At 28.0% G+C, this 13,981-nt stretch overlaps 1 protein-coding gene across 1 annotated transcript in view; it reads right to left on the bottom strand.

Annotated features, from left to right (window-relative positions):
• The window catches only part of LOC113376188, a 332,376-nt gene that overhangs the window by 169,511 nt on the left and 148,884 nt on the right, over positions 1–13,981 (bottom strand). Inside the window, exon 5 of the mRNA XM_026616105.1 lies at positions 916–1,032. Within this exon, the coding sequence (XP_026471890.1) occupies positions 916–1,032 (117 nt within the window). The remainder of the gene's footprint in view (positions 1–915; positions 1,033–13,981) is intronic.

Raw genomic sequence — 13,981 nt, 5'->3', positions numbered from 1 at the left:
CTCTACTGTTTTTAAATATTATACATATTTTTAATGCTATTATAAAAATATAATTTACAATTTACCATTATATAAATGTGTATAATGGTTAACACTAATAAATATGTGCATCACGAGTGTTAACATATTAATTCAGTCATTTTAGCATTTCACCTCGGTATGTGAGATACCCAGCTTTATGTTTGTAAAAACATTTCGAATCAAACATTATTCAAAATTGTTATATGATGTATTTATTTTTTACTTAAATGCCATCTTGTACAGTAGCAAATAAGTTTTACTACAATAGTGTGTGAACCTTACGTGCACTCTTTTTTAAATTTATAATGACATGAATTCATAAGTAAACAGATTTTTTATTCTTCTGGAGAACAATGAAATATTTTTCCAACAAGTAATTATCTAATTCTGTTTCAAACATAAAACTGCAAAAGTATTTTAAAACTTGATTGAATTCCTGTAGAAAATCATCTACTAATAAATTAATAATAACAATATTTTGATATATAAAAAAATGTTGGTTTAATTTACAATTCAAATTCATAAAACAAGATTTTCAGTTAGGAGTGCATGTCTATTATATACGTCAAAGGATAGTATAGTTTGAAACATTCATAAGTAATTATTTGCCAACTGTTGCATATTTACATTAATGTAAATATACGTATCTGTTAGTTTATTATAATGGAAATGAAGCTTAACAGAACAAAGAGTGTTTATAAAATAAAAGTAATACAATTTCCATTAAGAAAACATCAGTTCTTCTGGAGTAAACAAAGCTGACATAATAACATGCAAGTGAATTACCATGGTACAAAATTAAAAATAGGTCATATTATTCTTTTTTTCAAACATGAAAGAAGTTATAAAATTAATAGTGTTCACTATAGCGTGCTAGAATTATATTTTTTTTACCTTTGTGAGTTTTTCTTCTGTTTTTGCAATTATTGTATCAAAGCTCTCCCTGTTGCTGAACAGTTTTCTAGACTGAACTTTACGATAAAAGGATCGTTCTAGTAATGGTCTTGACACCTGAAAAAAAATAATAATATTACCTTGAGCAAAAGTCCTATAAAATAATTTTGTATATCAAAAGGATAGAGGTTTCTGTTAAATTATTATATGTAAATATTTCTATACCAATTGTATAATCCAAAATTAGTAAAAAATGCAAAGATTTTACAGATTTCTTGTACTATATTGAAAAAAAGCAAATTATATTTGATATGTATTATTTCTGCATAGTTAACAACTATTAAATTTAGAGTATGAATACCACAAGGTATAAAAAATTCCTTAAGATTTTCGTTCCAAAATAAATTTTGTTTCCATTTTCCATATTTGTTCCATTTCCATAACCCTAACCACACATATCTTCAATATTCAAAGTTCATCAGGTGCGAAACATTTGCAACAAAAACAAAAGTTACAATTCAATTTCTCGAAAAAAGCATGCCATTTTCTAAGCACTGACTCCCCATTTTTTATTTTTTCGATTATAATTTGTTTATATTTTTTAACAATTTCAGTTTCAAATAAATCAGCTCGCAATTTTCCGTCGATAATGCCCAATAGTTAAATTAATCTTTCGCAGGTTTGCGCTTATGAGATTGAACAAGATATTTTCTCTTTTGATTTCACGGTAACATAAAACAAAGAAAAAATTGAATAAGTAGATTAAGCAATAAATATGACTGTAATTCACTAATTTGCAGCTGTTAAAATTAATTGGTTAATTGTTTCTACTGATATCACATTGCAAAATAAATATGCTTTTTTGTCTCCGTACCCATAGTTAAGTTAGATTTTTTATTATAATTTATTAAGTATTCTAGATTTTATATAAATAATAAAAAATATGAATAATATATTATAAATTTAATTTCCGAAACTCGTTTTAGCGCCCCCTAAGGCGTGCGCCCGCATTTTTTGCATGCATGGCATGCAAGGCAGGACCGGCCCTGTATATATATATATATATATATATATATATATATATATACACTACACCCACATATAATGTATTATTATAGGTACGGATATAATGCACTAAGGTATGTCTCCCCCCAGAAAATTTAATAAGTTTCAAAAACCTATATGGCGTAATAAAATGTATCTCACACCTTACAGAGCCTCAGAATATATTAAACACCAAACATACATAAGCCTAAATGCACGTGTATAAGTTTATTATATTATATTTGTACAAGTCGGCCTTTTACGCTCGTCACACGTTCATATATGCTTTTCATAAGAGACTTTATTAAGATGGATGCCTTCGTGATTAAAGTTTGAAAGCGCAACCAACCTTTTGGCAGTAATTATTTTTGACAGGACAGGAAAATCGCATTACTGTTACGGAAATAAAAGACATTATCGTGACCTCAGGTATCTTCGTACGTTTGCACTTATTCTCTTGAATTGTACGAGTGTGTTTGTGGGTGTTCAGCTACGGGATGATACACTACTCTCGTGTGTTTGCAGTACTTGCCGGTGGCAAGTGAAGCGAAGTGATTATTGCGCCGCGCCGGTCCTACGTCCGCGATTTGTAGAGCACTGACTAGGGTTTGCGAGATGGAACATTATTATACCAAAAAAATATTGTAAACAGGAATTTTAAATGATCAGCATAATATAAAACAATGTTATTCAAACTTGATAGTATACAATTATATTTGAAAATACGATGACTGAAGTTTCCTAAACATACAAACAAATGAAGTGTTGAGTGAATGAGGTTATATCGCTAGCTAAAAAGTAAAAAAGATACAAAGCAGTCAATGAATGTATGTTAAATTTAATTACAGGAAGTTCTTCAAACAAAATTGCATGATGAGTGAAGTTGCAAAAACAATATTTGTTTAGGCGTTGTTGAACATAATCCACAGTGTGAACGAATATTATAGAAGTTATTAATCTGTAATTACTTCATTTCTTTAATGAAGGTTCATTTCTAAATGCTAATTACAATGACAAACCGATCATGTCATATTTGAAGTATGACTTTAATTACATTATTGTTTTTAAATATTATACATATTTTTAATGCTATTATAAATATATAATATATAATTTATCATTATATAAATGTGTATAATGGTTGACACTAATAAATATGTGCATCACGAGTGTTACCATATTACTAATAAACATTATTCAAAATTGTTATATGATGTATTTATTTTTACTCAACTTGAAATTGCTGCTTTTTACAGTAGTAAATAAGTTTTACTTCAATCGCGTGTGATCCTTACGCGCACTCTTTTTTTTTAAGTAAAACTTCTTTAGACGAAATTACGTTACGCCCGAGCTGCGCGTCATTTGCTCTCGATGAAATAGTCGTCGTGTTGTGTGAATATCTGTCGTTGTATGCGTACCGGCATTAACGTTGTGTGCGTACCGGTATCAACAAGGAAATCGACATAGATAAGTAAACATTTTAAGGTTACATCGTAGTACAGACCTGCAAAGAAGGAGGTATTCCCTTATTTCCCAAAACGTAGAATGAAGCACAAAAAATTAATAGAGGAGTTTTTGATGAGAAATAGGAAAGTTTTTATTTAGAAAATTAAAATCAAATGATAATATCAATTACGTAATAGTATTCTGATGAATATTAAATTCATATAGCCAAGTAAATCCATACAAGATAAAAAACCAGCGCAGAATATGCACATTCACTATATTCAAAATGCCAATTTTCATTACTTACTACTTCATTCACTGCGCGTATAATTTAAATCAGTGCATATTCTAAACTTTTATTCGTGTGTTATGTAAATTTTTATAAAATCTATATTTATAGATTGAACAGTCATGAAAATTCATATTGAACAATTTCTATTGTGATCAGCGGCTTTTCATCAAACAAATACATTCGATTAAATTACTAAATTAAAATCTTAATACATCTAGAGCTCTATGAAACGAAAAAAATTAACAATTGTTGAATGAAGTTGTCTGTAATGAATTATTTTAGTATTTTTACGGTTAAGTAAATGCAGCTTTCAATTTTTTGTGCTGAATAATTTGGTTGTTTTGACACCATTTCGGTAAAAACAAAACGTCCCAACATTTGAAAGCTCTCGTTAAAATATTTTTGAAATATTTATTTTATAATAAATAAATTTTTACTCTATCACTTAAAAAATTCAAAAGCCAACTTTGTGAAGACTACCTATTTACCCTAAAGTTAATATATAGATGTCTAATAAATTGGTGTCTGAATAAATTTTAAAAACACCAAGAATATCTATTTACTGTTTTGTAATCGTATATACTAAAATTTGTTTTCATAGTATTCTAGATATAATACAGATATTTTGAAATAAAAAACTATAATAATGTAGCAGAGTATAATAATGAGCTAAAGGTAAATATTGTAAGGATTTATGTAAGCAGTAAACATGGTAGACATAGCAACAATTATTCCGTTACAATAATATTTTATGGCCTAAAAATTCACCTTTTGATTGGTTTTCTTAAAGAATTTATTTTTTTATTTTGCTGTTGAGTCTGTGAGGAATCGTATTATTTGCCAAGTATTTGAAAAGTTAATATTTGAATGATGAGCGTTTCTTACGCACGTCTATTAGTAGTTAATAATTTGATTTTCCAAATTTTGAAACCCATGGTTTGGACGACAGTAGTAATGCTAACGGTCTTGAGAAACTTCTTTTTCAGTCTTGTTGAGACACTCAAGCTGAGTGACTATAATATGGTCTTACAGTTTTAGGAAATTTTGAACACTGGTTAATTTATTACCCTGTTTAAAAATTCTATGTTAAGATATTGTAAGGTCTAATTGGTGACAAACCAAGCAACATTCGGTGATCTGCCTCAAAATTTTGTCGTTTTTATATCATACTAGTAGGTTTGTTTGTAAAGCGTAGTAGATAAATACAAATTATTAAAGTAAAACTTCAATTAGATTATAAAACGAAAGATTTGTTCAGGCGATGTTTAACATAATCTACTGTGTAAACGAATATTATAAAATTTATTGAAGCAATTACTTCATTTATTCAATGAAGTTTCATTTCTACATGCCAATTACAATGACAAACCGATCATGTCATATTTGAAGTAAAACTTTAATTACATTAGTGTTTTTAAATATTATACACATTTTCAATGCTATTATAAATATATAATTTATAATTTATCATTATATAAATGTGTATAATGGTTGACACTAATAAATGTGTGCATCACGAGTGTTACCATATTACTAATAAACATTATTCAAAATTGTTATATGATGTATTTATTTTTACTTAACTTAAAATTGCTACTTTTTACAGTAGCAAATAAGTTTTACTTCAATCGCGTGTTATCCTTAGGCGCACTCTTTTTTGCATTTTATTGTAGCTGTGTACCAATACAAATATTTTGTAAAAACTTATGTGAGCTTTGAATTGCTATAGGTGGTAAATATGATCCGCTTTGTATATATTCTTTATTTTGTAATCTTTATCCATTTGCACTTAAAATGCAACCCCTGGGCCTGGAACAACGAAGCGGCGTACTCGAGTACATTATCAAGAGTGCCCGTAGAGACTATACAATCTGCTTGGCACCTCACACCAGCGCACTTAATGGAACACAAAAGTAAAAATAGATATTCTTAAAACACATATTGAGTGACTTCAGGATAGATAACGTAGACAATACTTTAAAAAGAATATTTTGATAGTGAATAGCGGCTTTTTCATTTAATTTATCATAATTCAGACATCTAGTAATTTGAATTGTGACAATATTAACGCGGATTCGAAACGTAAACAAGCAATAATAATAAAAATAGCCTTTAATAAATTATATTGAAATCTTTTTTTTTTTATAAAAGAGTGCGCGTAAGGTACGCACGCGATTGAAGTACAACTTGTTTGCTACTGTACAAGATGGCATTTAAGTAAAAATAAATACATTATAACAATTTTGAATAATGTTTATATAATGATAAATTATAAATTATATATTTATAATAGCATTAAAAATAAAATAATTAAATCAAAGTCATACTTCAAATATGACAGGATCGGTTTGTCATTGTAATTAGCATTTAGAAATGAACCTTCATTAGAGAAATGGAGTAATTGCTAATTAATAAATTCTATAATATTCGTTCACACAGTGGATGTTAAACAACGTCTAACCAAATGTTTTCGCAACTTTACTTGTGTAATTACACAATCGTGTAATTGTGTTTGAAGAACTTCGTGTAATTAAAATTAACATACATTCATTGACTGGTTGTATATTTTTTTACTTTTTCGCTGGCGATATAATCTCATTCTTTGAACAGCTGTAATATCTGTCTTGTATAAAAAATATTTTCCATTTTAATAATTTCAAAGATTTATAGAAACTACGATAATATAGAAACAATTTCTAATCAATAAACTTACGTTTAGTACACGGCCCAATGTTTATTTTGTTGTATTATTTTCAAGGAACAGGGTAAATTATTCTTCTGATTCAGGCATTCATCATTAAATCAAGATTTGTACTACGATGTAACTTTAAAATGTTTTTAAAATTTATCTATGCCGATTTTCTTGTTGATATCGGTACGCATACTACGTTGATTCCGGTACGCATACAACGACAGATCTCTATTCACATACACAACGGCTAATCACAATCGACCCGTATAGAAATGATCTCATTGAGAGCGAATGACGAACAGTTCGGGCGTAACGGACTTCCGTTGCTTTTGTATGGATTTACACCCTAGTCGTGCCTAAAGAAGTTTTACTTCTATAACAAAAAACTTCGCATATAACTTTATATTATTCCATGAAAAAATATAATTGCTTATTATTTACCGCATTTTAGTAAATATTTTCTCAATTATACATTTATTCAAATACATTCAACACAACCCAGAAAGAGAAAGCTCAAACTTCGAGAGAGCTTTTTAAAATAATCACATTCGAGTGTGGGTAGCCGAGATTGCAGAGTTTTGTATTTTCATATGAGAAGGCGGCATCAATTGTAAACAGCTTTAGAATTCTATAAATAATAAGAAATAGTAGGCACGTATTTGAATATTTTGTTATTTACATTGAAGTATCCAAGTCATGAAAAGGCTTCACTCGGGAATAAATTGAGTCGTTATTGAAAATGTCAAGGTGCAGAAAATAAACTTTGAAAGAATAGGAAACAAGACTAAAATTAATTTCATAATATAATTTCATAGTGTTGAGAAATAACATAATTGAGAAATAACAGTTCCTTTCTGCCTTCAATAGCATTTTATTGTAAGAAGATGATAAGTATGAAAATACAGGAAAAAAGCTTATTATATATGATACACAGATAGGAAAATCTGAATAGTCATAAGAAAAAAATGACATCTTTATTGAAAGGTGTCATAAATCAATCATAACAAAAATAACTTATAAGTGATACAATTGAACAGGCGCCCTTATATCTAGCAGTAGTGATATCCATTTCTACTTAGAAATATAGATAAAAATACGTATTTTTTTATCAAAATAGATCTCGGGTACTGCTGCCCCAAAAATAATATGTTAAAAATTGAATAAATTTGGATATGGATATTATTGTCAATATACTGTCAAAAATGGGAAATATCAATATTTTAAAATTTTAATAAAAATATCCTGAATGTCGTACAATAAGACATATAAAATAAATTGTAACTGGTTATATGTCCTACCAAGAAAAAGATTACTATTACATTTTACACCTTCATAAACATGAGGAGATAGTGATAGTGATTAAATTTCAATTGTTATTATTAATTTAAATTATATTTCGCAATTTATTTTAAATTAAAAAATCTTTTCTTTTAGCTTTGTTTTATATTTATACAACGCAATTTATTACAAAGTGGTAAGTTAGGCGGTTTTGTACAGAATGCACCATCATTAAAATAATTTATTTTATGTTTTATGAAGTATGGAACAACAGTCGATAACTTCATTATTTTTTGCATCATTTTATTTAAATTTAAAACTAGACAAGGTACATGCAAGCTCAGGAATTTTTGTTTTCGAAAACTCGTGTTGGTTCATTATAAGTTTACATAAGCATTAAAGTTTTTAAAAGAAAAAATATGTTTTTGTGTGTGGTATCCTACATTCAAGTAAATTGCTAAAACTTAATATTATATAAAGTAGCTAAATAAATTTTGAAAATGAATATCAACGATTAAATTATTAAATTGATTTTTTTTTTTTAAATCTGAATAAAATCCAAACACTTTTTTTCAAATATTTTACATGATTATTGTTTTTTTCGAATTTTAGTTCAGCTCTGGAATTTCATAAATTTATTGCAACGATAGAAAACTGTAATTGTGTTCTCTGATTTTATGGCCAATACAATTCAATAAAAGATTGCAATATACGTGGATTTAATTCACAACATGCACGCTAAGTGTCTTTATTGCATTAAATTGGATTTTTATTGCTATGCCATAAGATTCGAAATATATTACTTCGTAATGATAATTATTAGCAAAATGCATTAAAATCATAAAGTAGCATTCATAACAAAAATTATTTATTGATAGATAAACTATTTAGAGGCAAAAATTGAAATCGATTTTGTTTAACATCTCATAAAATACATAGGTGGATTAAAATACACTATTATTCTGACATGCGCTTTTCAGAATCATGCTTCATTCAAATGTACAAAAATAGTATAAACAAAATGAATTATACCTTTTCACATAGCAAAAATGTTCTCAAAATATCATTTGTGACTTGATTATTGAAAACAAAATTTAGTAGTTTTAATCAAATTTCCGAGTAATTTGATTTAAATGACAGGAATTGAAATTGAAATAATAATGCGTGTGTATATGTGTGTGTGTGTTTGCTCTATTATTAATTTCAAATGTGTTAATGCTAATATCAAATTAATATCAAAAGCTTTCAAATGCTTCAGAGATTAAATTCTTAGCGATGGCATTTCTTGACCTGTACCGCAACTGATGGTATTATATAATGAATTTCATCACATGTGTGAAATTCCTAGAATATATATATATATATATATATATATATTTATATATATATATATATATAACTTTAAAATACCGGAATTTTCCAGACAAAAGAACGTTTCGATGTTAGTTATTTATATACCAAGTGGGTGATGTCAATCCTTTATCATTCGATGCCAAAAGCCCAAAACCAATACTACATTTTATTTTAATAAAACAAGACGAAACTATATCCACTAAAGTGAGTTCTCCAAAAAAATTATACAATAATGGCAAGTTTAGATTTATCTCTAAAATAATATTTATTATGCTTTTAACATTAGAAACCGTACCCAAAGCCCTTTTTGAACGTTCTATTTTGTTATTTTAATAGTGAATACTCTGACCCAGGGCAAGGCATGAGCTGGGTTAAAATCCAATTCGAACCTGGGTGGTTTGAAGAGAAGTTTTCCACTGTTCCGAAAAGGGTTAATTGAAAACATATTTTTTATTTGTATCATACTCTAGTGTTAGATTGAACCGAGTATCTTGTTTACATGAGACTAGACGATACAAAATGCTATCATTTCAATACGCATTAAAATTTTAATTTAAGTAGGTTTCCTGTCCCTTTCACTTTTATATTTTGCATTAGTTAAGCTAGATTTTTCTTTATCTGTTTAATCTTTACCTGAAAAGGACAAAAGATACATGTCACAACCGTACCTAAAATAATTTCCACAACCGTACCCAACGCACACTAAATGATTTATTTAGTTATGACTGAGCTAATTTCTAATAATTAACTACTAATGTTGATCTTATAGAAAACTATTAAAGTGATCTGAATACAAATCACAGTTATTATTAAAAGAAATCGAATCAAAAAGAAAAACTTACTTTTGACCCTTTAGAAGCAATGCAGTCTACATATCGTGTTAATGCTGACTCAATGCAATAATGGAAACTTGTTCGAATAAACATACTTCATCTTTATCACTTTAAATCCTATCACAAAATCAGTAAAGTTCAGCTGTTATGGTGACTGTTACAACGTACCCGGTATCCCCCACAAAATTATTATTTGACTATACCTAATATTCACTGACTATTAAATAAAAAATATTAGCCTAAGAAGTCATACTTTCATTACCATCAAATTTTGTAAAAAAAAATCAGTTTTTCATTAAAAAAAAAACTCAAAAATTCGTTCAAATATATCTTTAAGATCTTTTTATCTTTCAATTAAATAAACTTTTTTTTTTAAATAATCAATTATTCTTTAGCACTATGCTATTAGCTCTTCTAAGTAATTTTAGCAAGTCCTTGAAAGATTGATAATCACCAATCTTTTATTATCAATTAAAATTAATGAATGAATAATAAAAATATTACCTAACCATTATCATTTGAAACCTTAATGATCTCTTTTCTACGTTGTGAAAATATCTAGCAAGTAATAGCTGGAAATTCAAGACGCATTTGCATGCACCGTTCGTATGTATTCATAGGAGATTTTCTACAATAAAACTATAACTAGGAAACAAATTTGCATAAAATGTAACGCGTAATGCAGCTATATTCTGACATGCCAAAGCGCATACATCTTTGAATGCTTAATATATGCTGCTTCGCTTGAAAAGATTCATATATCACGAGATTATCGTAAATAAATGAATGGATAAAAATGTGCTTTGTAAACTTTATAAATGTTTTTGCAAGATATATTTTTTTAATGATAATGATATTATTACAACAAACGAGTCGGGCTACAATAATGTTTTCACGCATCGGCGTAAGTGAATCTTATTAACCTATATTTAGCAAAGCATTTGAGAGAATTATTAATTTTCTAGGTAGTAAAATGTGTTGTCATGATTTTTCAATATTAGAACTAGCTGTAAGTGGAATTCTGTCTTAAGGCAATTAAGGCATCGTGCCTTGAAGCAAATTGCTGGAACTTCCCGTACCAAAAATTATTATTTTTTTAAGAATTTTACTTCGAAAAAATTAGATTTTTGACAAACTAGGAATTTGACGAAAAATTACTTTTTTGAAAAAAAAAATTAAATTTTTTTTTTTAAATTTTTTTTTGAAAAAAAAATTTTTTTCTTTATTTTGACATATTTTGGAAGATCTAAACTTTTTTTCAAAGCAATCGTACTGCTTTAACTGCATAAAGACGAAATATCAAAGCGCGTAAGGGCCGCGTCGTCGTCTAACGCGTAAACATTGGTACGGAACCCATAGGAATGTAAACTAAATTTATACTTGTTGTTAAAATCTCTATAAAATATCAGATAATTTGATGTGCATATGTCTAATGATCATTTTTGACCGCCAAATGACATTTTTTTTTACTTTTTTCATTAGATCTCCGAAACCGCTAGACCTGCCTTTATAAAAATTTGATCGGCTCTTCACCTTGTCAATACAATTAACCCTTTCGACTCGGATGCCGCGGCTCCGGCGGCATAGTCATTTTACCGTTGCGCTCGGATGCCGCCGCACCGGCGGCATGATATGTTTTACCGTTAAGCTCGGATGCCGCCGCTCCGGCGGCAAATCGTGTCGGCGACGACTCGTCGCAAACTAAACTTACATTTAATTTTTTTTTATTTTTTAAAAATTAATTCACTATTACATTCATTCATTGATCGATTTATTAATTTTATAAATAAAGATATAACAAGATTAATTTATTAGCTCATGATCCCCATAATTCTAATAAATATTTGTGAAGAAATGATTTTTTAAATAATATAGCATGGTTTTGAGTGCATTTTTTTTTTAATTTTCAAAATTTTCTATTTTATTATCATAATAACTATATTTAAAAGCAATATAACCACATTTTGAAAAAATTCGATACAAAAAAAAATCCGAGTTGAGAGATAAGTATAGCACTATAATATTCCAAGCGCAGCGTATCGACTGGCAGTCCGACTCCCGAGTCGAAAGTGTTAAAATGTTTTTTGAATTATTAAAATCGGACGCTCCGTTCTCTTAAAAACTGAGTTACCGTTTTTGGTACTTTTTGCCCCGTATCTCCGGAACGGCTAGACCTGCCTTCGCCAAAAACTAATCAGCACGTCTCCTTATCAATGCGAATCGAATGTTTTTTGAATTATTCAAATTGCTTCATCCGTGTTCCCGAAATCGTCGACGAAAATTTGTATCCGCACATACATACACACACATACATACATACATACACACACACATACACACACATACACACACACACACACACACACACATACATACATCCATTTTTTCTAAGGTATGCCAAAATATTCAGAAACCTTTGAAACGTCGAGAAATGCAAAAAATTTCATTTTCGATTTTTTTGCGATTACTATAACTTGCCCTACGGGAAGTTAAAAAGTTTTAAATTGGTTATAAACTGTGGATACAGTTTTAGATTCATTTTGATATTAATGCAATATAAATTTGCCTAAGATTTTTTTATTAACTTGCAATGTGGCAAATTTTACAGTCAGTATATTCCACATATCTTTCATTAATTAGAAGTTTTAAAATATATAATGAAGATGATAAAGATTAATTTAAAAGTTACATAAAATAATTAATAATAATATAACAACTTTTCATTAACAGATAGCAGCTGCAAATAATTTATCAATCATATATCGATTTTAAAATAAAATTAAAAACTGGACTAAGTTATTGTAAGGAATTTTTAAAATTTTTATATGTACTACTTTGTAATAAAATATAAGCAATATAAAAATAAAAGGATTTATTGCATTTCTTGAAAGCGATTAAACCTAAGTAAACAGAATATTTTGCAGAAATCAAAACATCGTTCATATCTAATTTAATATATATTAATTAATTTAATACAATCATTTAACGTCAAATTAAAAACTTCAATAATTATAAATAAACCTTTTGAAACACATTATAAAATAATTCGATGCACTAAGTTCTAATAAAATATGGACAATACAAAAAATAGGAAACTTTGTACCTTCAACTCTTATCCCTCCCATGTAATCATTGAATAAAAATAAATTACACTAATTACAAAATTCTTACAATAATTCCAATATTTCGAAGAATTCTTAAAAAAATTAATTTAATTGGTCCCTCATCTTTTTTCAATAAATATGAAGGCATTATCTTTTTATTATTTTTAAGTAGTTTTTCTTATTTAAAAAAAAAACGAAGAAAGTTTTCTTTTACCTCTTAGTTATGCTAAATTTATCATTGTTTATTTTCAGTTTTAAAATCTCAAAACACCTGAAGAAACAATTTCAGACTCTCCGTACAAAATGAACTGCAACGATTGCAATGTTTGTTATATTGGAGAGAGTATAATAATATATTTATAAAAAAATGTTGTGTGGGCATATTTTACAAAAAATCCCAAACAATTTAAAACTATGTTCTCTGAACACATAAGCAAGTTTAAACACTTTCAATACAAATTATCCCATAATACCTTATAAAGAAAAAATACTGAACTTAAGAAATTTACTGAATCATGTTTCATATACAATATATATATATATATATATATATATATATACATTTAATGATGTAACTAATTTATAAATATATTAGCAAATTCTCTTGGTATCAAATAACACTAATATTACCATTGTTTTCGTACAAGATCTTTGTTAACCCTGGCATTAAATAGAAATCGATTCAAAGCCAAAGAACACTAAGATTTTATCTATTTCAAATATTTAATTAATTCGAATTGGCAATGAACGTTGATGTTGACTACATATCGCACTCAAGAACGAAGTGTTAAGTGCACGTACCTACGTATACTTTGATTAAAATTAGATTTTAAACGACTTTCGAATTCATACACGCGCTCGGCAATTGAAAATATAAATTTCAAAGTTAGTCATTTGTTTTAACAATCTTCATTGTACAGAACATGAAACTCGTTTTACAAACACAATTAATCTTATGCAAAGTGTGGGAGGTCTGCCATGGATCAGCGACAACATTTTAAGGCTCGAGAGGAAGAAAGACAAG

The sequence above is a fragment of the Ctenocephalides felis genome, unplaced genomic scaffold (genome assembly GCF_003426905.1).
Source record: "Ctenocephalides felis isolate EL2017-DRISC unplaced genomic scaffold, ASM342690v1 CF-g0.4_SCAFFOLD_01886, whole genome shotgun sequence".
Taxonomy (NCBI): Eukaryota; Metazoa; Arthropoda; class Insecta; order Siphonaptera; family Pulicidae; genus Ctenocephalides; species Ctenocephalides felis.
This window is presented reverse-complemented; position numbering and strand designations above follow the sequence as displayed.